Raw genomic sequence first — 27201 nt, 5'->3', positions numbered from 1 at the left:
ATCAAACCCCAACGAAATGACAACCAAGGAGTCGGAGAATGTGGGTCTCTCCATACCACTGTGCATCTACAATGGGGCTTCCCAAACCAACGGCACCTGCATGGACCAAATGGACCGCTTCTTCCAGCCGTTCTCCTCTACCTTTGCGCTCATGGTGCTGGTGGCCATGATCATTGGGATAATATTGGTTTCCCTGGCAGCATTTCACTTTAACAAGAGGAGGATGAAGAAGAGGAAGATCCAGCGTGCCCAGGAGGAATACGAGCGTGACAACCGCAGCCCGTCCACCAAGACGAAGAGAGAACCCACGAGACCATGTATTATTGTACGACCGTCGCCTCCAGATAGCGAACACCGGCCACACTCCGTTGTCCAAAATACCAGTTGTCACATTCAGGAGGACCCTGGTACCTTACCCATTGCAAAGAATGAATCAGAATTGGATATGGCAGACATTGAGAAAGGAAATGGACAAGTCCTGGAAACGGTCATCTTGTCTTGATAATGCTGCAGTTGAAAATGTTGGGACTTTGTAAATAGACAACATATCCACGTTATATTTCAGGTGTAACTGACTGAAAGAAACTCTTAACATCAATTTGGGATTAACTGGGATAAGCAATATGGCACAAAAACAAACACAATGACCTCAAGGAACGATGGTTGCCATTTCATCATAAATCACACTGAGTGGATTAATATCTGTGCCACGTTAATAAATCGTGTATAAAAGTAGAATAATTCAGTATATTATAATACATTTGTGGGATCATTTCAGCAAAGGACCATTTGGTAAAGTATTCTACATTGAAGACAGGCTATGCGTGAAGGATAATGATGCCCACTAGAAAGGGCGCTGTCCATGGTGCTGAAATGTATATTCATGTGCCGCTAGCACATTTCCTTGTGTAGATGTAAATTGCTAGTCGTCCTTAAAGTATTCTAAAGTATTTATTTCTACAACTACTATTCTACTCCTGGACTTGCAAATTGTAGAATTAGATTTCTAACTAAAGGACTATTCCCCTAAAAGTTCCTTCAACCTTTTCAAAAGTAACTGTCCAGTGAAAATCTCACTTTTAAAAGGTCATATTCTGTTATCTCATACCCAAATAATGTTGTTGACTCATCCTATACACGTATTTGTGACCAAAGCATAACAATAAACCTCAAACTTGTTTCTCAAACAGACCATTTCGAAAATGCTTGCTATTTCCTCATAGAGGATGATGTCATCCTCCTGAGGAGAATGAGCTGGCCAATCAACACTCTACCCGCATTCATATTTTTCAGATTGATATGCGCACAATTCTGTTGTTGGGGTACACCCACACCATTCCAACATATAAAAACATACTTAATTACCCTTTTTTGGAAGGAAAAGTATTTCACTCATATTGTAATGAATTATAGGTCATATTTAATAGAAATCTGGAAACACTGGACAGTTACTTTAAAACCAGTACCACATAACAAGATTGACTTTATACATCATTCAGTAGCTACTGTCAGGCTTGAAATGGGTGACATAGCACATTTTATGTAATATGCTCTGGTGACCATGCATTCCTCTTAGTGTTAATCCATTTTATTTTGACAACGCTTTCAAAAGAAGAGCAAGTAGATGTTGGAAGATGCCTTGAGAGGAACTAGACTCCGATTGGCATGTGCTATGTATGGCACACTTTTCCAAAGTTTTACAGGAGCTATCAAATAACGCTTTTACGTCATGTTTGAAAAGGTTTCACAAACCTACTTCAGGCTTTTGGCTTTGTTAAAAGTGTGGCAAGAGGCTTAAGTTGTAATTTGTTGCAATTAGTTAGTGCAGACTGCATTTAAAAAAAATTGACTCAAATCATTATTTTCAGAGTTACACAGTTTCAATTAAATTATGTATTTTTATTGGTAGTTGATCATCTGCGTTTAGTTTGTAATAATGCACTCTTACAGATGTCATGAACTTTCATGTGCCAGGTGGTAGCTGTGGGTCTTAATATAGCACTTTCACTATTTATAATGTATCCTCTAAAATGTAATAAATCGGGAATCATAAACAAATATTTCTTAACGCTTTTTGTCTTTGTAATGCAAGTGATATTTTGTCTCTTTTTCTATCTCAAAACAAACCGAATATTTTTAAATATGTAGCCTGTAACATAATTTAACACTGACGCTGGAAAAGCCCTAAGTGTTCCTGAGCTTCACTTTTGAGTGAATCCTCTCAAAGAACCTTGGCTCTACCCATAACCACAGACCTACCCTTGACTTAATTGAGTCTAAAGCCACGTCCACCTCTCTTCTGATTGGCTGGCTCATTGGAGAGTTGAGTGCTTTGACAGGTTCTCCTCTAAGAGGGGTCTATGGCAGCGGGCCAGGAGCAGTCACTCCCAGTGAGACTTGGGCCCATGGCCAGGTGCCAGGAGAGCATGTTCCTAATTGTCTCCTCAAAGACAAGCCCTGGGGCCCTCATCCCTGGCTGGGCTCCAGCTCCTATTGGACATACTGCTGCTGGGAGTCTCTCAGCAAAGCTGTCCCCAGACTAATCTCCTTGGGGAGTGTGGGGACAAATAGATCCCTGCTATTTACTCTCTGTGATTGAATTTGCATTACAAGGTTATAAGGAAAGCGAAAACTCAAAACGAGCTGGATATTTAGTTGATGACTGTTTTTAGGGCTGATATGTGTATGGACAAGTTTGAACTCAATGGATTGGACAAAGAAGATGACCTCAAACGGAACTCTGTCCAATTTTACATGAAGAAAGATGATTGGTTTAAAAATGCCCTTTTCTAGGTGTTTAAAGCATACTGTACATTGTCTGGAGTGGATACCCACCCCGTTCATTACAACCCACCTGGTGGGTTGAATGCTAAAGCTTCTATATAGTCTGTTCCAACATGTTGCATACCATATTCCTGTCAAAAGCCCTCATCCTTAGGGGATGCTCATCCAAGAATGTTCAGTGATATACTATTCACCTGCCCTTCACAGGCAAAGCCCAGGGAATGATTTATGAGCGAAGCCCTCAGTGAAGCGGTAAAATCTCAACAAAAAAAACGAGGGCTCGATAGCACGACACTCAAAGATAAAACTGAGATCAGTCCTTGCCAGGCAATTTAACAGCCATGCTAAGTGAAGCCTTGGTGTGGAGAAAAACATCCATCCAGTGTGAAGGCAACATGAGTCAGGTTGGCTGAGATTCTGGAAAGACATCAGTCCCTAGTTGCCTGGGGGACAGAGGTATCACTCCTGACACTTGTGGGAGTAGAGTGCCTGTCGGGCAGACGCTGTCCTGCCTGTGAGCCCAGCTACCTTCAGTGACGTGAGCCGCCTCCCCAGCGAATGGGTAGCCAGGGAGGGCAGCTGCCCCCTTACAGGGCCCTAGTGTATATAAAACCCTGGGAGTCTGTATGCCTGTGACTATAGCACTCTGAGCTTGGACACCCCAGCTTTGAGGCTGCTGCTGCTAAAATGGCTGAGACTAACCTGAGAATCAGTGGGGGGGCGGTGAGGTTCGGGGCCACCTATGGGGGCAACAGGCTCTTCTCTGGGGGCAGGAGCGGTGGAGGTGGCGGCGGAGGGGCCGGCATGGCCCTCTCCAGGTCTTTTGGAATGGGCGGGGGTGGAAGAGCGGGACTCGGAATGAGAGGAGGGCTCGGGATGGGGCTAGGCATGGGGATGGGAATGGGGGGAGGCCTTGGGATGGGAATGGGGGGAGGTCTGGGGATGGGAATGGGGGGAGGTCTGGGGATGGGAATGGGGGGAGGAGGAGGTGGAGGCGGTCTTGGGATGGGAATGGGTGGACGTGCCCTGGCTCTAGGAGCCGGCGGTGGAGGGGTCAGTGCAGCAGGGTTCAGGGCTGGCGTGGCCCCACTCAGGGCTCGCTTGGGCGGCCGGGTCTTCAAGATCGGAGGCTATGGCTTCAACCCATCTTTCCTGAGCTCCACCACTGCAGTGGGTGGTGACGTGGGTGTCAGCCCTGTGCCAAGCATCGACCCCTCGCTACCCTCGCTCGACACAGTCCAGGTGACCCGCCTAAAGGAGAAGGAGGAGCTGCAGGTCCTCAATGACAAGTTTGCCACCTTCATTGACAAGGTATGTCATGAAATATTACTCTTCATACAGGCAATATCTTTAATGTCTATAATCAATAATCTGTGAAAATTGTTGTTGGTATTTAGCCACTATGCTTCATTCATTTTAATCCATCTCAGTAATATTTTAAGTGCACTTTAAGAATACAGTAATTAGCTATGCTTCTTATTCATGCATAAATATGGTCCCATGTGTAAACTCAATATTTGTACAGGTGCTTGAACAACCAAATTAATTAAACTATGTACTACTGCTTGAACAAATTAATTAACATTATGTTGATCAGTATCCTCTACCCATCAACATCCTACACACCATTATCCTCTGAAGGCGTGACCTTTTATAACCTAGGTGGATTTCTCATACAGATGTGGATTGACCTATGCATAATTTATGTTTGTGCTTAAACCAGTTGAGGATAGTATCAGATTGTCCTGGTTTTGAAATTGATAGCAATGCTCATGTAGGCAGTCAACATTGTTATCATGCAAAAACATTATGCATGTATCAGTTGTACACTGAATGTACAAAACATTAGGAACACCTTCATAATTTTGAATTGCACCCCCTTTGCCCTCAGAACACCCTCAATTCGTTAGGGCATGGACTCTACAAGGTGTTGAAAGCGTTCCACAGGGATGCTGGCCCATGTTAAACCCAATGCTTCCCACAGTTGTCAAATTTGCAGAAGGTTCTTTGGATGGTGGACCATTCTTGATTTAGATGGGAAACTGTTGAGCGTGAAAACCCAGCAACGTGCAACCCAGCAACCAGTGACACAAACCAAACCAACTCTCAAAGGCACAGAAATATTCACCCTCTGAATGGCACACACACAATTCATGTCTCAATTGTCTTAAGGCTTAAATATAATTATTTAACCCATCGCCTCCCCTTCATCTACACTGATTGAAGTGGATTTAACAAGCGACATCAATAAGGGATCATAGCTTTCACGGAAAGAGCAGTGTTCCTAATGTTTTGTCTATGTTGTGCATATGATTTGATCTAAATAAAAAAGAACAGGCCCATTAGAATGTTCTGAACATCAATATCCAAAATCAATCAAGCTCATTGAAATTCAGATCCATTCTTGGAGAGGAACAGACCGTATTTCTATGTTGTAAACCCAATAGAAATCTATTTGTGTAGTGTATTCATCGATCTGGCCTCTCTCTCGTTCTCTCTCATGGTCTGTGGTCCCCAGGCTCGCTCTCTGGAGCAGACCAACGCTGTGCTGAGGGCCAAGATCGCCATGTTCACCAACCCGGACCAGAGCGGCCCTGCCAACACCTCCATCCTGCTCACCTCTGCCATCGGTACCTACAAGATCCAGATTGATGGCCTGTCCGCCACCAAGGAGGCCATCGTTGCTGAGATTGAGCACTACAAGAGCATCATTGAAGATGTCCAGAGCAGGTAGGTGGGGTTAGGGTAGATTACATTACAAAACAGTGGCGCCATACTGAAATAAACATTGACCCTATAACACACAATACAACACATTACACAATGCAGTATCATAGTGTTAAAGTCACTAATCTGTCTGCTGTACCAGGCCTGAGGAGAGAAAGCTCTCAGCCTCGTGTAGATGTGGTGACTTTGCTTTATAATTACCTCGGCAGATCAATGCATTTAATGCTCAGTTGGAGCAAAATCCAGCAGCAGATTCTTGAGCCTTTTGATCTGAAGAGAATCTGCATCCTACCAACACACAGCTTAACATTCAATTGATGCTGCGAAAAAGAATAACAAATACCCACATTTGTTTCAGCCGAGTACACAATATATTACCCTTTAAACTCACAAAGCAGAATTGTAGACATCGATGATATATGAAACCTAATGCATACATTTGACTCAAAGTTAATTGATATAAAACCTTCTATTGGTTTTATGTTGAAAGGTTTGAGGAGGAGACAGTCCAAACCAAGTCATTAGAGATGGACTGGACCACATTAAAAGAGGTATGGATACATCATGGTGTTATCAAACTACCAAAGGATTATTCAAACTATTGAAATAATGAATAACATTCTGTTATGGCTACTAAAACCACTACTCTGATGCTTTAACAGGAGGTAGACAATCTCTACATGAGCATTTTTGAGCTTCAAACCAACATTGGCGGACTGGAAGATCAGATTGGTCTCTCAAAGCAGGTGTATGATGCTGTGAGTACATGATGACAAAATCTTTTACTGGAAAATTCTTGCTTAACTTGCTAGGGGAGGGGTGTTCAGTGCACATTTAAGCTCTATAAAATGAGCAAACATGAAAAATTGTAAACGTTTTTTCCCCCCTCTTGGTTCACATTCGTATTAGAATTCTACATATGCACTGTTCCTTGTCTGCGCCTGTACTCTACCAGTAAAAGCATTCCTTCTTGAGCCCTCTGGAGATGCTCCCTTGCCCAGGCGCTGCATTAAAATGTCTCCCCATCAATTATGGAGATTGAGACAAGCTGACAGCCAGCACTCAACACTAAGCACTACTGCTTCTCTCTCTCTCACTAAAACCACCCAGATGATCACCGCTGCAGAACCAGACCTTTCATAAGTGTTCACAACATTATGGATTCACATTACACATCCTGTGACTCTCTCAGTATCCTAACTGCATCCTAAAATGGCATAATTGGTACACAGGAGGGACAATGTGGGCCTATTATTCTAACAACACGGTTGCAGTAGATTATAGTATACATGGGGATCAACAAAGAGTAGGGTACATTTACCAAAGCGATATTGGAAAGTGTTCAAATAAAGGCAACATGCCCAACAGATGTTGTGCAGTGTGTTTTCAGAGTTCAGTTGTGAGTCTCAATACAGTACTACGCATATTTTAAAGCTGTATTTTGTTGCCATAGCCACAAGGAAGATTAAAACAATTGCACAATAGGCATAACACATTTCCTGTTGTGCTTTGTATTGTAGAAAGTGAAGGAGGTGAGGAACATCGTGACGGGCAGTGTGAGGTCAGCCTTCTCCATCTCGGTGGACAACGCGGCCCAAGCCCAGGACCTGACCTCTGCTCTGTCGGACGTCAAGTCCCACTACGAAGCCCTGGCCCAGCGCAGCAAGCAGGACGCCCTTCTTTCTGTGCAGGACAGTGTATGTACCCTTCAGCGACCGACAGTATCTAGTCTGCATTTTCTCAACCAGTCTATTGGTCCATCAACTTTATATTGCATTAACACAATAGTAATCTCAAGTCTGTCAGGCAGTATCTAACGATAACTAGTTGCAAAAATGATTACTTGTTTTGCAAACACCATTGGAATCAGTACATTCATTATCTCTCATTCCTATCTGTGTTGCGGTCTCCCCCAAGTGGATGTTCTTAGTATTGCACTCAGAATACACTATTTTGGCCTACATTGCCTTCCAGCATCCAACCCCAAATCTTATGCTTATTTCTCATGTTTGCGTAGACTAAGACCAGTGAATGCACCATGAAAATGTAACCTCCTTTTTCTTATTTCAAACCCCAGCTCTCCATGATGTCCATGACGTCCCAGCCCAGTACCCAGACTCTGACCCAAACCAAAGAGGAGCTGCGCATGTACAAACTGCAGATCGACTCAGTACAGAGGGAGATCGACAGACTCAAGACCCTGGTAGGAACATGACCTTGTCTACCCTAAAGCTCGTCTGAAATTATAGTCTCAAAGAAAATGTTTCATTGATTTCATAAATGACAGTATGAGGGTAAGTATCCCAGTACTATCTCCTGACAACCTAACGCTCGCCACAGTTTGTTAATACGCAGGACTGATCTCTCCCGTTGTAGAACATCCAGATGGAATCTCAGGTGGATGAGGCAGAGTCCCACTCCAGCTCCCACACAGAGACCTATCAGGAGCAGGTTCTGACCCTCAAGTTGCAGCTGGATGACATCAGAAAGGTAATGATGGGGTACAGAGTCCTCCACAAGTATACACCAGTAAAAAAAAAGAAGAAAAAACTCATATGAGCCACTTTCATGTGCAGTTTCTAGGTGCAGCATAACCCATGAATCATGCTCTTCTTACAGCAAATAACACACTATGGTCAAGAGTACCAGGAACTCCTGGCCAGTAAAATGTCTCTAGATGTTGAGATCACTGCATACAAGAAGCTTCTGGACAGTGAGGAGAACAGGTAAGAGAGTAGGGTCTCATATCATCCAGATGTTCACCCATATAAGCACTGATTGACGCTCTCTGAAGTTCTACGCCCGTCTCTATGATAGTCATGTATTTGTGATGCGTATGGTTTCAGACTGAAGTCAGGAGGAGGCGTGACCGTGCACATGTCTAAGACTGCCATTGGAGGAGGTGGAGGTGGAGGTGGAGCTGGGCTGGCCCTGGCCCTGGGAGGAGGTGGAGGGGGAGGAGGCGGCGGCGGCGGGGGGGCTGGCATGGCCCTGGGAGGAGGAGGCGGCGGTGGCTACAGAATGGGCATGGGCGGAGGCGGCTTTGGAGGGGGTCTGGGCAGTGGCTTTGGAGGTTTTGGAGGCGGTCTGGGGTTAGGAGGAGGTGGAGGGTCCTTCGGAGGTGGAGGGTCCTTCGGAGGTGGAGGGTCCTTTGGAGGCGGGAGCAGCTACATGTCCTCCAGCCTGAGCAGCAGTGGACGTGAGTACAGCTCCCATCTCTATGAACTAGTTTTACTTTTATCTGTAATGCCTCCTTTAAAACAATACTATTACTGGCGCCATCTTAAAGGAATTTCACACTCCAAAATCAAAGTTTTCTATCCTCAAAAGTATCATAATGTCAAGATAAGTCCATGTCACAGGCCATCCATGCTGTAGATCCACAAGCAAAAATTAATGGAAAAGAACCATAGAATTTCCAGATTTGTTGTACGTGTCAAGGCTTATAGCTGGGGTGGCAGGTAGCCTAGTGGTTCGAGTGTTGGACTAGTAACCGAAAGGTGGCAAGATCGAATCCCCGAGCTGACAAGGTAAAAATCTGTCGTTCTACCCCTGAACAAGGCAGTTAACCCACTGTTCTTAGGCCATCATTGAAAATAAGAATTTGTTCATAACTGACTTGCCTAGTTAAAGGTTAAATTAAATAGCGGGGTCTACACAACTGATTGCTTGGGACATGGACTCATCCTAGAGGTCTAAAAAGAAGTTAAACTTGGGAGTGTATTGTCCCTTTACCTTCAACTATAGATAATGGGTGGGACTTGCAACTTCATTGGCTGATCCCTCCTGATGTCATGTCCAACTGGATCATCAGGAGGGCTCAGCCAATCGTGAAGAAGAACATTTGCTATTTTAAAATGGATTGCCTCAATGGTGCTGCCCAGGCTGTCACAGACAGCATGGTCATGTGTTTTGTCCTATTTTATTTGTAATCCCCGTCCCCACTGGTGGCCTTTTGGTAGGCTGTCATTGTAAATAAGAATTTGTTCTTAACCGACTTGCCTAGGTAAAGGTTACATTTTAAAAAGACTGTAATGGGGCAGATAAAGATGAGTTTCTCTATGGGTGCAATGCAGACAACTCCTCATTGGACCACTCTTTTCCTTCCAGTCTCTTCAACAGTGTACTGAGGACAAACAGGACAAACCAGAGAATCTCCAGCGGTTTGAGATGGAACCAGGCTGAGATGAAACCCTGTTTTGGCAGAATTACTAAGAAAAATCATCACAGTCTCAGATTCTGTTGTGTGACTTGCCATACTCAATGTAACATGTTTTATATCAATAAAAGCAGTGTTATTTCACCATGTGCAATACATTCAATAGGCTTGAGGTCTACTAGCATAATCCCAAAGGCCTGGATTCAAGCCGACTACGTCATATCGGCAATGCTCCCTTGTTTGCCGAGAACGCATGCAAGGAAAATGGCGCATAGACAAAGCGTGATCGGATTGGACATTTCATACAAGACAATGACCAATTATTATTTGAATGCTTGTGAACACTCCAGAATTTTGCATGAGATTCACACTGGTGTGTTGGGAGGGGGTAGGGAAGCAAACGGAACATACAGCCTAAGGCCACAAACAAACCTCACTCTTCCTTTGTATCAATAGGCCTGTATTCCCCCAAAATGTTTGAGTTTTTTTACATAAATTGCAGTGCATTTAAAATTGCAAAGTTCTCTCTGCCTCATGGCAAAATTGCAGGATATTCGCTTTAAAGCTGAACAGAAAATCTCTGCCCCATGTCAAAACGTGTAGAACTGCAGGAAATTAGCCTAATCTGCAACATTCTCTCCGATGCCAAGAGGCGGGCTTTTAAAATGTTTCTTCCCAGGGCCCGAGACTTGGTTCGTCTGACCATGCACTGCCGAAGTAGTAAAACTCCTTGTATCTCACTCGAGTTGTGTTGTAATTATGAGGGGGTCCCTTATGAATTGGCTGTCACAAAAGGGGTCTCCGGCCCCAAACAGTTTGAGAACCACTAGCCAAGCTGCTCTGTTGGTATACTGGCACAGCAGTTTTCTTACCAATTATCTGAAATAGTGGAAATGCTCAAAGTTTCAACAGTACTCACACCCCCATCCCCCCCAAAATAGCTGACATATACAGTAGGTCTCAATGATATGAGTATTGTTGGTACAATTATTTCCCAATGACATGGCACTGTAACAGTAAGCATGTGGCTGAGTAACTCACGTGTTTCATAACAGCCCAGTAGGTGTCCTCATTCTGTCCAGTCTTCCTGAAGCCCAGAACCTCTCTCATGGACTGAAGAACCTTTTTGAGGGGCTCCAGATCCACAGACAGCTTCTGTAAAACACAGGAGACAAAAGTAGGTTAAAGAATCTGGAAAGACAAAAGTAATGGGGGGTGTGGTATTAAGTTGCTTTACCTGCTGGTTGACAGTTTTGACCAGGAAGAGACCGAGCTCCAGGGCTTTGACCAACTTCTCCTGGACCACCTTGTTCTTACCAGTCTCAACTACAGTCTCCAGACTCTGAGTAAGAACATCCACAACCATATCAGTAACAAATCAGCAGCTCCAGGGAGAGATAGGTAATGTACAGTATCATCCAAGTCAAACCTAGAGATTAAACTGGATGGAAAAACATCCGTTTTTAATGTAACATGCTTTTGAAGAAAGTTTGGGGTCGTACGCACATCCCAGGCGGCACCTTAATTGGGGAGGGCGGGCTCATAGTAATGGCTGGATCGGAATCAATGGAATAGTATCAAACATGTTTTCAATGTGTTTGATAGCACGCCATTATTATGAGCTCCCAATTTACCACAATATGATTTTCCCCATGCTTTGCAGTAATGATGTGATATAGAGATTGATTCCTGTGGTGTTTCACACAGTGACATGTTCTCTGATGTCTAAGCTTGGGTGAGGTGTTTGATGCCTACCGCTGCCACACGGCCCACCGCCTGCTGAAGCAGCCCTGCCCAGGGGTCGCCTGCTAACAGCTGCTGTACCTCCCTGCTCTGCAGCCCCCGCAGCACCATGGCACTGGCCTGGCTCTGTGGAACACACACGCATACAAAATTAAACACTCAATGGGAAGATTATTTTGTGCAGATCAGTGGTATTTACCGTCAGTCTGAAAGGATCACTGGCTGGGAAGAGTGTGGTCCATCATCACTGTATTAGAAAGTTGGTAGAAGTTTAACCTAACTACAGGGTCAGATGCTTCTTTTTACTGTTAATTGTTGAGGTGGAGCCTGCTAGTCTTACCTGTTGGTGTTCTCTGACTCCTGTTGTGATGTGTTCCACTGCGGTCACCAACAGGTTCACACACAGAACCTACACACAACACAAGATAATCAACCTCCAACAGCATCGCGTTACACCAGCCAACAAACTTCTTGACACTAGTTGTGGGGATTCTTAGAAAGCACAGAGCAACAAGAGGAAACAACGCATCTTCAAGTGTTTATGCAGTCATTTGAATCAATAGAGAGCAGTGTGGATGCGGTTGTTGTTGACTCACAGGGAAGCGGGTGAAGAGGTCGACAAACATTAGGCCTGACAGAGGGCTTTTCCTGCGCGTCATGAAGGAGCAGAGCACCCCTTTAAAGAGGGCCGACACCCTCTCCACGTCCACGTTACCCATGAACCTCAGCTGCAACACCGAGATTTCAGCAGGTGGGTTTCATACAAAAGACGCACTAATAGTAAATACTCGGCGTACATTCAGGTTGAATGCTAAGGGTTGGTTAAGGAACAATTGTCACTGTAGTCAACTCTGAAAGGTAAAGAGGCTTTACCTCCTCAGTAGAAAGTGTTGTCTTGCCGTCTGCTGAGGCCCCCGGGCGCCTTGACCAGGTACAGAGATGCACTGAAGAAGTAGAGGGACACTGAGGAGTCAGACAGCTTCTGGGTTTTGGTCATGGAGCTCCCCCTGTCTGTCGCCTACGGTCTTACAGTACTGCTTGGCCCGGCACAGCTGGTTCCTGGGGGTAGGAGAGGACGAGGGTGACTGATCAGTGTGGCAGAATAATACTGGAAACTGTTGACATGACATGATAATCTGTCTCCCCAGACAGAATACATCCGTCTTCAATGCACCTGCATATGACAAGTTGTTCTTTCGAGGTTCATAAAGAGAAGTAGAGCACAAATCCTGTCTCACATCTCTAATACATTGCGAGGTGCTTTCAGTATTAAAGGAAAACTCCACCCCAAAACGTTAAGTATTTGTTTCATTAGGCCATTGTTGACATAGTTTCAAAATGTTTTTCTTGTCAGCAATCAAGTTTTCAAGAGTACATGTGTTCCTAAATTGAAAAAATGTGGAACAAAACACATTTGGGAGCACAATGAAAGTATTTGAGGAAGGAGGTTGCCGTGGCAACAGTGGAGAGATGATAAAGCCGACATGACATATTGGGCTGTGCGATATCGTCTTGTAAGGTGATCCACGTACCGGTATGGATTTTTACAATACTGTCTAGAAAAAGGTATTTTGATACAGTTTTACAAATTGCACTACTTCACTGTCAGTTTTGTCCTAGTATGGTTGAATATAAATCAAATCAGAATGGAGAAAGCCAATTAAAACCACTTAGAATGTAGAATTTGTTGCCATCCTAGGGTCATGGCCTACTCATAAAACGTACCAGTCAAAAGTTTGGACACAATTACTCATTCAAGGGTTTTTCTTTATTTTTACTATTTTCTACATTGTAGAATAATAGTGAAGACATCAGAACTATGAAACAACACATATGCAATCATGTAGTAACCAAAAAAGTGTTAAATCAAAATATACAGTATTTGCGATTATTCAAAGTAGCCACCCTTTGCCTTGATAGCTTTGCACACGCTTTGTTGTTTGTCACTGGCCTACACACACTATTCTATAATACACAGATTCAACCACAAAAACCAGGGAGTTTTTCCAATGCCTCGCAAAGAACGGCACCTATTGGTTGATTAAAAAAAGCAGACAATGAATACCCATTTGAGCATGGTGATGTTATTAATTACACTTTGGATGGTGTATCAATACACCCAGTCACTACAAAGAAATAGGCGTCCTTCCTAACTCAGTTGCCGGTGAGGAAGGAAATCGCTCAGGGATTTCACCATGAGGCCAATGGTGATTTTAAAACAGTTAGAGAATGTAATGGCTGTGTAACTGTTTAATGGGTCTGGAAAGCTCTTAGAGACTTACCCAGAAGTAGTCGCTGCAAAAGGTGATTCGAATGTATTGACTCAGGGGATTGAATACTGATCTAATCAAGATTTATTAGTGTGTTATTTTTCATAAATGTTTTAACAAACGTAAAAAAAATTCTTCCACTTTGACAGAGTATTTTGTGTAGATTGTTGACAACAGAAATGACAATTAAAACACACTTTTTATCAACAAAATGTGGAAAACATCAAGGGGTGTGAATACTTTCTGAAGGCACTGTATGTGTCTGAGGGTATGTTTCTGACCCAGTGTGTGTCTAAAGGCACTAGCATGACGTACTTGAAGATGTCTGCGGCCTTGCGGAGGAAGTCCTGCTCCTGCTGGTCGCTCTCGGAGCTCATACCGCTCTCGATGACGCTGAGCAGGGGCTCCACCATGCCCAGCACCAGAGGGCTGCTGCCCTGCCTGACCAGGAACACCTCCACCAGGTCTAGCACCTGGAACACAGCAAAGAACCAGGGTCAGCACCCCATGAACATAGGGGGACCATCACCAGAAGAACAAGAGAGGCAGTGTTAGAAATAGCACTGCTAGAGTAGTGTTTCGCCTATATTCATTTTGCAGTGAAATCGTTGCCACCACTCCAAAATCCTTGCCACCACTCCATGTAAAAATAATAAATATATAAATTACGTAGAAAGATAATGGAGCTATATATATATATAATTTTTTTTACAAGATCTATAAGAACTAACAATCACCAAAATAAAAACTCGATAGTTGGGGAGAATCAAAAATTCCAAAACTGTCAATGCATGGGGTCCCCATTGATTTTGGAAAGTTTAAGTCACTCAGATAGCATAACAACACAGCATAAGGCATGGCAAAATGTGTAGAAATGCAGGAAATGTGCTTTAAAACGGCAACATTTTGCCACTGCGGCCAAGAAAATGCGGGGTTGGCCACGCCGACTACCACACCTTTCACACTTACAACTCTATCCAAATAGGCGAGACAGCAATAGTCATCTTGTCATGTGAATACCTTGATCTTGAAGTCTCTGACAAGGGTCTTTTCCTTTTTTAGCTTGTCCTTCTCATCCTTCTTGGCCTGCATCTTCTTCTTCTGTTCAAGGAACAGTGCTGCGACACTGCCGTCCAGCTTCATCATGGCTTCATCATCCAGCTCGTCATCCTCGCTGCCGTCCACTTCAGTGGCCTGTGACATGCAGCAAGAAAGACCCGGTCCAGTTAAAAACGTCTAGAACAGCGCTGTGTATCAATGTCTCTGCTTTTGACCCCCCCCCCACCCTCACAGTGAGGATTTCAATGAAACCTGAAACCGCTAGACTAACACAAAATGCATTCAAAAAATTACGGCTAAAAACAATTGTTTCTTGAGCACTAAAAGTGAAACCTTGAAAAATAAGAGTAAAGTACAATCCCAGAGCTAGAACAAAAGACCAATCACAAGACACCTACCAGAGCACCCTGGTTCTGTACCACCTCGCCCCCCTCCTCCATGGCCTCATCTTCACCCTCATCAGAGTCGTCGTCTGATGCATCCGACTCTTCCTCATTCTGGAGAAGCAAGTAATACATATATTTACGAAGAGATCCGAGGCACAAAAACATGAACTCACTTGATGGTTTCCCTGTTAAATCTAACGAGACCCTGCTGTAAAACATGCAGACACCAACTGATGATCAACATCAACTCGCTAGGGTAATTAGATCCAACGTGGATCCTGGCACAACTGTCTTCGCAAACACTTTTTTCCCAGCACTTGGGCGGTTGCATCGCATACGCCATCACAACAGCTGTTTGTCACTTGACTGTCATTCAAAGAATTCCGTCCTGGATCAGATGATGACATGTGAAAATATCACGGTGTAATTAAACAGCTTTACATCAAATACACATCCAACTGTGTTATGCATAATTATTGAAGAAGCACGTTAATGACAATATCAATTTAGGTTTTAAGTATCAAGGTAAGGTGAGTCAGAAGCATTCCATTTTGCAATAGCATACATTTTGGGGGATTTGTGTGCTAATGAAAACTGTTTCACCTCTTAACATAAAATGTTAGGTAGTTACAGTGCATTTCTGAGATCTCTATACAAAAAAACAGTGACTGCTAGATACAGGTTTCATACAGGGCTCAAGTTCAATGTCTAATTTAACTGATTCATGTTTAATATATGATATGATGACAACTTACACTGCAACAAATGCAAGGACAGAAAAGTAATGTTTTATGTCACACGATTTTGGACAAATCCGTCAAGACACCAACCAAGAGAAGGGGTCGTCTAGCTATATTCAATAAAATGTAAAACCTATGTTCCCCCTTAAATATCTTAATGTAATGACATGGGGAAACAATGGCTAACTATTATCAATGACTTACCAATAGCTGTAACATGTTGTCCAGCCGGTACCCTAGTTTATAGAAAAACCCTGATGTAGATTTGTGAACGTGACCAGGTGTGAAAGAACTGAACTGACCATCTCTTCGTCGTCTTCATCATCATCCTCGCCTTTCTTTTTTTTGGTCTTTCTTCTTTATTTTGTCAGAGTCTTTATCATCCGTCACCACGATGGCACTGTCCTCCTCCTCTTTATCTGGGTCCAGAACCTAAAGACACAATGAGTCAAATTAATGGACATTCCTGTAATATATCAACATTTACTTTCGCAAATCAACAGAAGTTTTACCTTCAGTGAACACAACATAATATTTTTATGCAACATTTAAAAACTACAGCTCTGTAAGAGTACAGTATTCTCTAGTCTGGGAGACTTACATCCAAGATGGCGGTGAGGGCTCTGGCGGTGACGTGAGGACAGATGTTGGAGAAGACAGTCCTGCAGACGTGACGGATGTGTCTACTGGGCTGGGACAGGAGTGAGAACAGGAATGTCCACCACCACCTCAGCCCAGTGGGGCTCCTCCTCTCCTGTAGAACCTGGATTAACACGACACGTGGTTACAGAGACATCCCACCAAACGCTACCATACTGAACATAGAGGCTGGTATTTATACTAACCTTAAGCCGGGTGTACACTACACGACTTTCAAATTCCTGACATCGCTAAACCTCACAATAAACGACCATCTTCCCTGTAGTTTTTTTTGTCACGCAAATGTAGTGGTGCGCACACTAAATGATCTGGCAGACGGGGGGGGGTCACACACTACAAGATTCTTCACTTGGTGTTGAGGATTGTCGATACCAACCACGCTGTCCGGCGAAAACAATGTTGTGATTAGATTTAATGAAGCTACAATGACCTGTGGCTCAAAGCAGCCTCAAACGTTTTCAGTCAGACATTCACACTTGCCCTACAGTTGAAATATCTAGCCAACATTTTTAACATTGCTCAGAGCTGTAACGATTTGACACTTTGGCTTTGATTAAAGTTCAAACGCAATCTAGTATTCATCGCTCCTTCTTGAGTCGACACATTATGGGTAATGGGAAACAACAGGCGAGCTCTCATTGGCTATTGTTCATCACCGTACTCAAAACTTGTCGTTGCACATCTCACACTACAAGAGCATTGCAGATTGTGCCGAAAAAAACAAACATACTTGAAAATTTTGGGACGTCTGGGACTGCTCAAAGACGAGATCGGTAGCCCTCAGATTGAGTCTCTGACCCACTCACATTTACCGAGCGGCAGTGACGGCCGCACGCCCGAGTTGACAACAATATTGGGATTTTGTCTCCGATTTCAAAAACTTGTCTGGGACAGCTAAATCGGGGCCAAAATCATGTAGTGTAGTGTACACCCGGCTTTACAGTCACTGTAAAACAGTATGGATGGGAAATAGCTAAATAGATGGGTTTTCAATATATGGAGAATGAGTACTTCTTTCCTTGTCACGGATTAAGACTGGGGTGGTTTTGGCAAACTCAACTCTTCAGTAAGATTCGGTTGGCTCTGACACATTCCCTATGGACAGGTTGTCTTACCGGTTACCGCATTCTTCTTCTTCTTGGACTTCTCTTGGGCTTTTTCCATGCAGTTCTGCAGATCCTGCATCAGGTCTACCAAATCCTCTGGAACCTTTACGGTACAAGCAAACATGTATACATAAACGTGGGATAAAAAGGACAAAGTAAAATGATGTATCTAAGAAATCTTACCATACTACTACAATCATTTTCATCTCTCATTTGTTTATTAATTGTGTACCTTGAAGAGGTGAATGCCAACCAGCAGGAAGAGTTGTTGGAAAGCAGAGGTCTCTGGAGTCTGGCCTTTCTTAGATTTCTTCATTAGAGTCCCCACTGACGCCAGCATACTACATCATAACAGGTTCACTATTGGCTTACATTTTTCTTTCCCCAACCTTTAAACCCCCCCCCCCTCCATCTCTACCTCTATATGGTCCATGTACAGTCAGTGTGGTCCGTACCTGTCCCAGGCCTGTCTCTGCTCGGGGCTGAAGGGCTGGGTGCTCCGAGCGTACTTGGGCTGGTTGAGCAGGGTGTCAGCGTACCGCACCAGACAGAAGTTCCACATGGAGCCGTCAGCCGTCACACCCTGTACGTGCCTCTGGTTGCGGGCTGCCACCTCAGGGGAGTCGCCCAGCAAAGGCAGGTGGTTGATATGCTGCAGCAATCTGGAGGGGTTGGGAGGTTAGAGAGACATGTTAATCGGATGTGTAGTGTAAATCATGTCTTTTTTTTGGACTTCAGTTTTTGGACAAAACAAATACTAAAATAACCAGGAATTCAGCTAAAATATGTTTAATTTAGGACATTTGTTCACAAATATTCCCACAAATAGATATGTGATCATGTCTTAATGTAATCAAGGTATGAAATTATTGTATTTGAAAATAATCTATTTTTGGGTTAAGTTGTGGTCAATTTGCAGTAGGGCTGGGTGATATATCAAAGTAATTTGAGTAATATGAATGTATGTTTTAGCGCAATGTTCCAAATGCCTTTATCACAAGAACCTAGGTTTTTATTGTGTTTGTTTTCATGAGCGTCGTCTCTTTTTGGTCTCGTCTCCTTCACTGCTTCTGTGCACGGGTGCGCACCTTCCCACTTACAGACAGACACCAAGCCCCTCCCCCTGCCACACAACAATGACGAAAGATCACTTCTTCCTCTCTGGACAACAAGCAGTTTAAACTTGCTATTTGCATTGGAGGTTAGGTCCAACAGAATCGGACATACGGACACCGAAACGCTTAAGAGACATTCTTTTACTGTAATAGACAAGAACTTAACCGTCTAACGATACCCTGTTTATGTCTCAACTCTCAAAAGGTAGAACAGAGCAGATCTTAATAAAACCAGAGTATCAATGTTGTAGAAAATGAATGCGCCATTTGTCACGCGCAGCATTTTAGCCACAGACTTATGTGCTAGTCTGTATAAATGTACAATGAGCCTAAAAAGACTCACGTATATAAGGAATTGGCAACTCATTCTCATTCTGAGAAATAAGCTTTTTAGTATCCAGGTAGGCCACTTGATTTCAACATCTAAACAAAGCGGACAGGCTGTTATTCAAATAGTTGGAGACGGACAGGAGGGCCTATTCATAACAGTTTAACCGTTCTCTACCTTGTTAGCAAGAAAATACTTCCAAGTTGTCTAGACTTGAAATACAGTATAAAGACTCATTAGCACGTGGGCTTGTGTTAATGAGACCCGTGTTCATTTTCTAGAATGCCTGTCACAAGAAGTTGGTCATTATTAGTGGATGTGCATTGTGCAGGTTCAATTTGTAACAACGGCATTTTCATACAGACTTAAAAGCCAGATCAGGGATTATTGCAAAAATAAATAAAGATAACTGGTTAAACTATTTTGATAAAATAATTACATAGATTTTTCTATTGTGTTATTGACTGTACGTTTGTTCATGTGTAACTGTGTGTTGTTGTTTTTGTCGCACTGCTTTGCTTTATCTTGGCCAGGTCGCAGTTGTAAATGAGAACTTGTTCTCAACTGGCCTACCTGGTTAAATAAAGGTGAAATAAAAAATATATATACGTGAACACCCCTTCAAATTAGTGGATTCGGCTATTTCAGCCACACCCGTTGCTGACAGGTGTATAAAAATTGAGCACACAGCCATGCAATCTCCATAGACAAACATTGGCATTAGAATGGCCCAAACTGAAGAGCTCACCATAGTATGCCACCTTTCCAACAAGTCAGTTCGTCAAATTTCTTCCCTGCTAGAGCTGCCCCGGTCAACTGTAAGTGCTGCTATTGTGAAGTGGTAAAGTCTAGGAGCAACAATGGCTCAGCTGCGAAGTGGTAGGCCACACAAGCTCACAGAACGGGACCGCCAAGTGCTGAAGCGCGTAGCATGTAAAAATTGTCTGTCCTCGGTTGCAACACTCACTACCAAGTTCCAAACTGCCTCTGGAAGCAACATCAGCGCAAGAACTGTCATGAAATGGGTTTCCATGGCTGAGCAGCCGCACAAAAGCCTAAGATCACCATGAGCAATGCCAAGCGTCGGCTGGAGTGGTGTAAAGCTCGCCGCCATTGGACTCTGGAGTACTGGAAGCGCGCTCTCTGGAGTGATGAATCACACTTCACCATCTGGCAGTCCGACGGATAAATCTGGGTTTGGTGGATGCCAGGAGAACGCTACCTGCCCGAATGCATAGTGCCAACTAGAGGTCGACCGATTAATCGGAATGGACGATTAATTAGGGCCGATTTCAAGTTTTCATAACAATCGGAAATCTGTATTTTTGGGCACCGATTTGGCCGATTCTTTTATTATTATTATTATTACTATATATTTTTTTAACACCTTTATTTAATCTTTATTTAACTAGGCAAGTCAGTTAAGAACACATTCTTATTTTCAATGACGGCCTAGGAACGGCCTCGTTCAGGAGCAGAACGACAGATTTTTACCTTCTCAGCTCAGGGATTCAATCTTGCAACCTTACAGTTAACTAGTCCAATGCTCTAACCACCTGATTACATTGCACTCCACGAGGAGCCTGCCTGTTACGTGAATGCAGTAGAAGCCAAGGTAAGTTGCTAGCTAGCATTAAACTTATCTTATAAAAAACAATCAATCAATCACTCATAATCACTAGTTAACTACACATGGTTGATGGTATTACTAGTTTATCTAGCGTGTCCTGCGTTGCATATAATCGGTGCGGTGCGTATCGTTGCTCCAACGTGTACCTAACCATAAACATCAATGCCTTTCTTAAAATCAATACACAGAAGTATATATTTTTAAACCTGCATATTTAGCTAAAAGAAATCTAGGTTAGCAGGCAATATTAACCAGGTGAAATTGTGTCACTTCTCTTGCGTTCATTGCACGCAGAGTCAGTGTATATGCAACAGTTTGGGCCGCCTAATTTGTCAGAATTTTACGTAATTATGACATAACATTGAAGGTTGTGCAATGTAACAGGAATATTTAGACTTAGACGGTTCCGTATTTCACTGAAAGAATAAACGTCTTGTTTTCAAGATGATAGGTCATTAATATGGTCGAATCCGGAAAATAAGGCACGTATTTCTGTGTTATTATGTTATAATTAAGTCTATGATTTGATAGAGCAGTCTGACTGAACAGTGGTAGGCACCAGCAGGCTCGTAAGCATTCATTCAAACAGCACTTTCCTGCGTTTTGCCAGAAGCTCTTCGCTGTGCTTCAAGCCTATCAACTCCCGAGATTAGGCTGGTGTAACCGATGTGAAATGGCTAGCTAGTTAGCGGGATGCGCGCTAATAGCGTTTCAAACGTCACTCGCTCTGAGACTTGGAGTAGTTATTCCCCTTGCTCTGCATGGGTAACGCTGCTTCGAGGGTGGCTGTTGTCGTTGTGTTCCTGGTTCGAGCCCAGGTAGGAGCGAGGAGAGGGATGGAAGCTATACTGTTACACTGGCAATACTAAAGTGCCTATAAGAACATCCAATAGTCAAAGGTTAATGAAATACAAATGGTATAGAGAGAAATAGTCCTATAATTCCTATAATAACTACAACCTAAAACTTCTTACCTGGGAATATTGAAAACTCATGTTAAAAGGAACCACCAGCTTTCATATGTTCTCATGTTCTGAGCAAGGAACTTAAACGTTAGCTTTCTTACATGGCACATAGTGCACTTTTACTTTCTTCTCCAACACTTTGTTTTTGCATTATTTAAACTCAATTGAACATGTTTCACTATTTATTTGAGGCTAAATTGATTTTATTGATGTTTTTATATTAAGTTAAAATAAGTGTTCATTCAGTATTGTTGTAAACATTTTTTTTTTAAACAGCCAAATCGGTTTCCAAAAATACCGATTGTTATGAAAACGTGAAATCGGCCCTAATTAATCGGCCATTCCATTAATCGGTCGACCTCTAATTTGCAATGTACAAATGATTATAATTATGTCCTGGTCTCCAGACCATCCACTCCGACAAATATCGGCCAGTGGCTTTAATCTAGTTACCTACCCCCGGCGTAGGGCATCTAGAGTGTAACGTAAATGAACACTCACGCTATGGAGTTTCATGCAATTGCCCCTTTAAAACCATACATGTTTAAAACTTAACTGACTATTCCAGCCACCTACCATTGTAGCCATGCTCTTCATCTTTCACTACCCCACAGCTTGTTTTTGGAAAGTGATAAAGAGTGTAAAGTAGTCTTATCTCACCCAAAAAAGGAGTTGATGATGACGACTCTGGCCTTCTCATCCAGGGGCACTGTCTCAAGTATGTCTGGGGTGGCCTTCTTAGCATTGAAGAACGCATGGAAAAAGACAAACCTGGCGCGATGGAGGACAAAACAATGGGTTAGCATCTATGCTACATTATGACTATAAAGTGCCCTTCAGAATACAATAGTTATAGAAATGTTGGGAAGATTATTACACACATCCAACTTGGCACAGGAAAAAAAAAATCACCCTTTGCTGCTCCCAAAAGTAATATCACAAAGGCATAATCTAAAATCACTTGGGGGAGCAGCAAACAGTGAGCGACTTGACATTTTCCCTGCAGTGAGATCTCTCACCTGGCTACATCCATCACTAGAGCCTCCTCTCTCTTCACCTGGTTGTTCTCCGCGATGGAGGTTAGGCGTGGAATGATCCACTTCCTCAGGCGGAATATGCAGTTCTCTCTCCTAAGGATAGAGAGTCAACAATTCAATGGGATACTTGTAGTTTAGAAGCCAGAAGGCATATATTAGTAATTCTAGGACATGCTCCAAGAGTTCTACTCCCTGGACTCCGCCCTCCTGGTTCTCCTTCTGCCTGCGGGTTCTGAAGTCCAGGCAGCTGTCCAGCCGGGGGTTGAGGAACATGTCTTTGAGCCAGTCCACGTAGCTCTGCAGTGCTGTCGGCTGCAGGTGCTGCACAACCCTCCAGAAGGAGGGCACCACGGGGTAGCCCTGGTTGGTGAGCAGGGAGAAGGCCACCATCACCGCCAGCTGCTTCTCCGGGTCATCGCAGCCCTGCAGGACGTCGCCAATGTACGTCTCCATCTCGGGGGCAAACTTAAAACGGTCTGGGAGCTGAGGGGGCGAGATGAGTGCATACTTGTAAGTCAATATATTTTAAAACATTTCCTTTTTGGATAAGTGAGCATCTTACTACATATTTTCTGTGACCAACTAAGATGCCAGCAGCTTCACTATGTATTTTCTATAATCTTGTGCAGTTATGAGTCGACAGACATTTGTAGGGAGACTGACCTGTGCAGAGACCACGTGTTCCCCGTAGGCCCTCATCACCTCTCCATTTAACACCTGTTTTAGCTGGGCCAGGGTCAACAAGGGCAGGGCACTACCCAACAGCCGGTAGCTCAGGTAACTGGGGCACAGAGAGAAGACAGCCCGATGTCACAGGAAGGCCAAAAAGATCATCAAGGACAACAACCACCCGAGCCACTGCCTGTTCATCCCACTATCATCCAGAAGGCGAGATCAGTACAGGTGCATCAAAGCTGGGACCGAGACACTGAAAAACAGCTCCTATCTCAAGGCCATCAGACTGTTAAATAGCCAACACTAGCACACAGAGGCAGCTGCCAATATACATAGACTTGAAATCCCTGGCCACTTTAATAAAAGGAACACTAGTCACTTTAATAATGTTTACATATCTTGCCTTACTCATCTCATATGTATATACTGTATTCTATACAATTCTACTGTATCTTAGTCTATGCAGCTCTGACTTTGCTCGTCCATATACTTATATATTCTTACTTCCTTTGCTTAGATTTGTGTGTATTGGGTATATGTTGTGAAATTGTTATATATTACTGCACTGTCGGAGCTAGAAACACAAGCATTTCGCTACACCCGCAATAACATCTGCTAAACACGTGTATGTGACAAATAAAATTAGATTTGTTAGAACAGCTATGTACATTTACAGGAAGGAAAACAGGAACATACATGGGGGGAAATGCTTGCATGAAGTTAGAAAAATGACACGGGGGGGGGGGATTATTACATGGGTCTAGGCTACAGAACTTAGTTCAATCATCTAATATTTGGGTTCAGGGTCCAAATGTGAGTGAGGAGCCAACAGTCTTAACCCCAATGCTGTGCTTACTGTGTGGGCCCCGGCTGGTCTTTCAGCATGCCGTTAATGATGGTCTCCCTCCAGAAGAGCTCAAAGTTGTCCTCCCTCAGAGAGATCTCCACCGCAGGCAGCAGGCGGTCCTTCTTGACTGAGCGGGCCGCCATCTTCAGTACATCTGTCAACCTAGGGGAGAGGTTGGACAGGAAACACAGGTTTGATTTTACATTGAGTAAGTGTGTGTGTGTGTGTGTGTGTGTGTGTGTGTGTGTGTGTGTGTGTGTGTGTGTGTGTGTGTGTGTGTGTGTGTGTGTGTGTGTGTGTGTGTGTGTGTGTGTGACCATGGAAAAAACCATAGCCCTAGTTGTAAAAAGCTGCTCACTTAGGGATATTGTCCATGGTAATGATTGTGGAGATGCCCAGCAGCTTCTTCAGCTTCTTGAGCTTGAGCACCTGGGGGAACTTCTGCATGGCCACCAGGAGGAGCTGCAGCTGCTCAGGGGTGCTGAAGGCGGAGGACAGGTCTGTCTGCAGGGCTCCCAGCAGCACCTCCTCAAACACCTCCTCTGATGTCTGGAGAACCACACAGACCAAACAACACACAGGTCATACCGACTGCACCATTCTACACAATGATTTATCACATTGAGACACCATTAGAAGAGTGCTACACTATGAAGTAGAGCTGGCTGAGTCACTCACCTCAGACAGGATGTCCACCATGGTCTTCCTGGGCAGGTCCCGCAGGAGTTCTCTATACTGCGATAGGCTCTGGAGGAGCTGGACACACTCCAGCACCACCTGAGGGTCCTGTCACACACACACAGCTGAGTAAGAAAACCAAACACACTGAAGTCTGAAAAGTAGAGACCGAGCTAAGTCTGGCAGTAACAATAAGGGGGACATATGTGCACTTCAATTCTCTGTGCAAAACATGGTATACTAGTCTTTTCTGCCAAGCCCATGGGTGATCTGGTGTCATTCTTACCTTTGGAAGGCGTGTGGACTGCGACAGGGCGAGCACACCAAAGAAGTTCCCAAAAGCAGCATTTCTGATGAGTTTCTGTCAACATGAATATAAACGGCAACATAAGATACTGTGCAATATAGAGACCTTCATTGGCTGATTACATTAAGTATATGGATGTTAGTGAAACGCTCCCGAGTGGCGCAGCAGACTAAGGCACTGCATCTCAGTGCAGGAGGCGTCACTACAGTCCCTGATTTTAATCCAGGCTGTATCACATCCGGCCGTGATTGGGAGTCCCATAGGGCGGCGCGCAATTGGCCCAGCGTCGTCCAGGTTTGGCCGGGGTAGGCCGTCATTGTAAATAAGAATTTGTTCTTAACTTACTTACCTAGTTAAATAACTGTTAAATAAAAAATGTATTCGAAAATTAGAAATTTACCACAGCATCTAACTTTAGTCACATCACATGTTTACCTTTTTCACGTTCGCCAAGTTGTGCTTCTCTTTGATTTGATCAAAGGCTGTACGCAGAGGTACCTCCTCAAACACGCTCAGTACCTGACAACCAAAACAATGACAGAAATGATACATCAGTAACAACCTCTTATATGTTATGTAGTAACACCTTAATAACTCCTTCGTAAGACATGTACAAAGAAATAGGATGTTGGTGAGCCATTAGATGTACTATTGACATTACCTGTCCCAAAGCCAAACTGAAGCCTGGCAGGCCAGCCTCTCTAGTGTGTGCCAAGCCATCCACCAGTCTCTTCAGGGTGTATGTCAACTCATCTGTCTAGAAAGGAAAGACAACACATGCAAAATGTCAAGAACTCTATGGTCCCATAAATGTAACATGTATATGTGTGGTGGAACATACACCTTCTAAACAGACAGTATGACAGCAACTCAAATGCATATGGTCAACTCCCGGGTGGCGCAGTGGTCTAGGGCACTGCATCGCAGTGCTAGCTGCGCCACCAGAGTCTCTGGGTTCGCGCCCAGACTCTGTCGCAGCCGGCCGCAACCGGGAGGTCCGTGGGGCGACGCACAATTGGCATAGCGTCGTCCGGGTTAGGGAGGGTTTGGCCGGGAGGGATATCCTTGTCTCAGTATGTAAAAATATTTTTAAAAAATTATGCACTCTACTGTAAGTCGCTCTGGATAAGAGCGTCTGCTAAATGACTAAAATGTAAATGCATATAAGTAGCATTGCAGCAATCAAAACTCAACACACGTGGCCAGGTGTGAAAAAAATTTTTTTAGTTTACATCTGTGCCAAACTTGATATGGATTACGTTAATGTTATTGCCAGTTTCTCTAAAGTCCAACACCCGCCAATAGCATAAAAGTGACCATGTGCCTAGCTAACCAGCTACTGTAGTTGGTTTAGCAAGATAAGTAGGCTATGTTAGCTAACGAGGTAACTCCGTAGCAGCTAACTTAGCAACTGAGAGCTGTCCCAAACACACCAACCTTTTGACTAGTCTTCAGATATTGTATGAGATTTTCAATGGCCTTCAGCCGTATCTCTTGTTCAGGTTTAGCGATATCCCAGAAGAAGTCCTGGAACTCGCGGTTCTGTTGGAGAATACCCTTGGCATCAGTCATTTTCGGTCGCACTGGCTCATTTTCTATCTCCCCCTTGTCTACATGCATCGCATTCATGCCATTTGACAGTAGGGAGATAAGGGTTTTGAGTAGACGGGATACAGTTTTTGTCAGATTTTACTTGTTTTAGCAGGTTAGGATAATTTACGTAACAGGTTAACGTTGGGGAAACGAATAGAGTTATCTAAAATGCTAAAATATATATATTTTTGAGTTAATTTGACAAAAGCTGTACCGCTTTTAGAAGAGTAAAAGGCCAAGCAAGAGGCATAAATGGGGCCAAAATCTGTCTTCTCCAGTAGGTGGCTTTTTAAAAATTGTATTCGCTCGTCAAGCGATGGGTTTTTATATGGAGGTCGTGGAGTGTCGAATCGAAGTTTCGTAATGATTCGGTTGTTACGATTGTATTGACA

At 43.7% G+C, this 27201-nt stretch overlaps 2 protein-coding genes and 1 pseudogene across 2 annotated transcripts; 2 read left to right on the top strand and 1 right to left on the bottom strand.

Moving 5' to 3' along the window:
- Positions 1 to 2060, top strand: LOC129818989 (uncharacterized protein C11orf87 homolog). Its single transcript, XM_055875419.1, has one exon. The coding sequence runs from the start codon at positions 17 to 19 to the stop codon at positions 500 to 502; it is 486 nt and encodes a 161-aa protein (XP_055731394.1). The 5' UTR covers positions 1 to 16; the 3' UTR covers positions 503 to 2060.
- On the bottom strand, positions 1398 to 27201 carry LOC129818995 (myb-binding protein 1A-like protein; annotated as a pseudogene).
- Positions 3467 to 9814, top strand: si:dkey-183i3.5 (uncharacterized protein LOC566445 homolog). The gene is made up of 11 exons (XM_055875448.1): positions 3467 to 3622; positions 3695 to 4095; positions 5303 to 5514; positions 6002 to 6062; positions 6174 to 6269; positions 7032 to 7208; positions 7589 to 7714; positions 7888 to 8001; positions 8131 to 8237; positions 8358 to 8710; positions 9622 to 9814. Exons 1-11 carry the CDS (start codon positions 3472 to 3474, stop codon positions 9639 to 9641), a joined length of 1818 nt encoding a protein of 605 aa, XP_055731423.1. The 5' UTR covers positions 3467 to 3471; the 3' UTR covers positions 9642 to 9814.

Source organism: Salvelinus fontinalis, chromosome 2 (assembly GCF_029448725.1).
Source record: "Salvelinus fontinalis isolate EN_2023a chromosome 2, ASM2944872v1, whole genome shotgun sequence".
Classification (NCBI taxonomy): domain Eukaryota; kingdom Metazoa; phylum Chordata; class Actinopteri; order Salmoniformes; family Salmonidae; genus Salvelinus; species Salvelinus fontinalis.
The sequence above is the reverse complement of the archived record's forward strand: the minus strand, read 5'-3'. Positions and strand labels throughout refer to the sequence as shown.

What these genes read in the sequence shown, in the direction of transcription:
- si:dkey-183i3.5 (XM_055875448.1), top strand. Translation starts at nt 3,472, where the DNA reads ATGGCTGAGACTAACCTGAGAATCAGTGGGGGGGCGGTGAGGTTCGGG. An exon ending in TTCTTTCTGTGCAGGACAGT is followed by an intron (nt 7,209 to 7,588) that starts GTATGTACCCTT and finishes TTCAAACCCCAG; the next exon opens with CTCTCCATGATGTCCATGAC. An exon ending in AGCTGGATGACATCAGAAAG is followed by an intron (nt 8,002 to 8,130) that starts GTAATGATGGGG and finishes CTCTTCTTACAG; the next exon opens with CAAATAACACACTATGGTCA.
- LOC129818989 (XM_055875419.1), top strand. Translation starts at nt 17, where the DNA reads ATGACAACCAAGGAGTCGGAGAATGTGGGTCTCTCCATACCACTGTGC.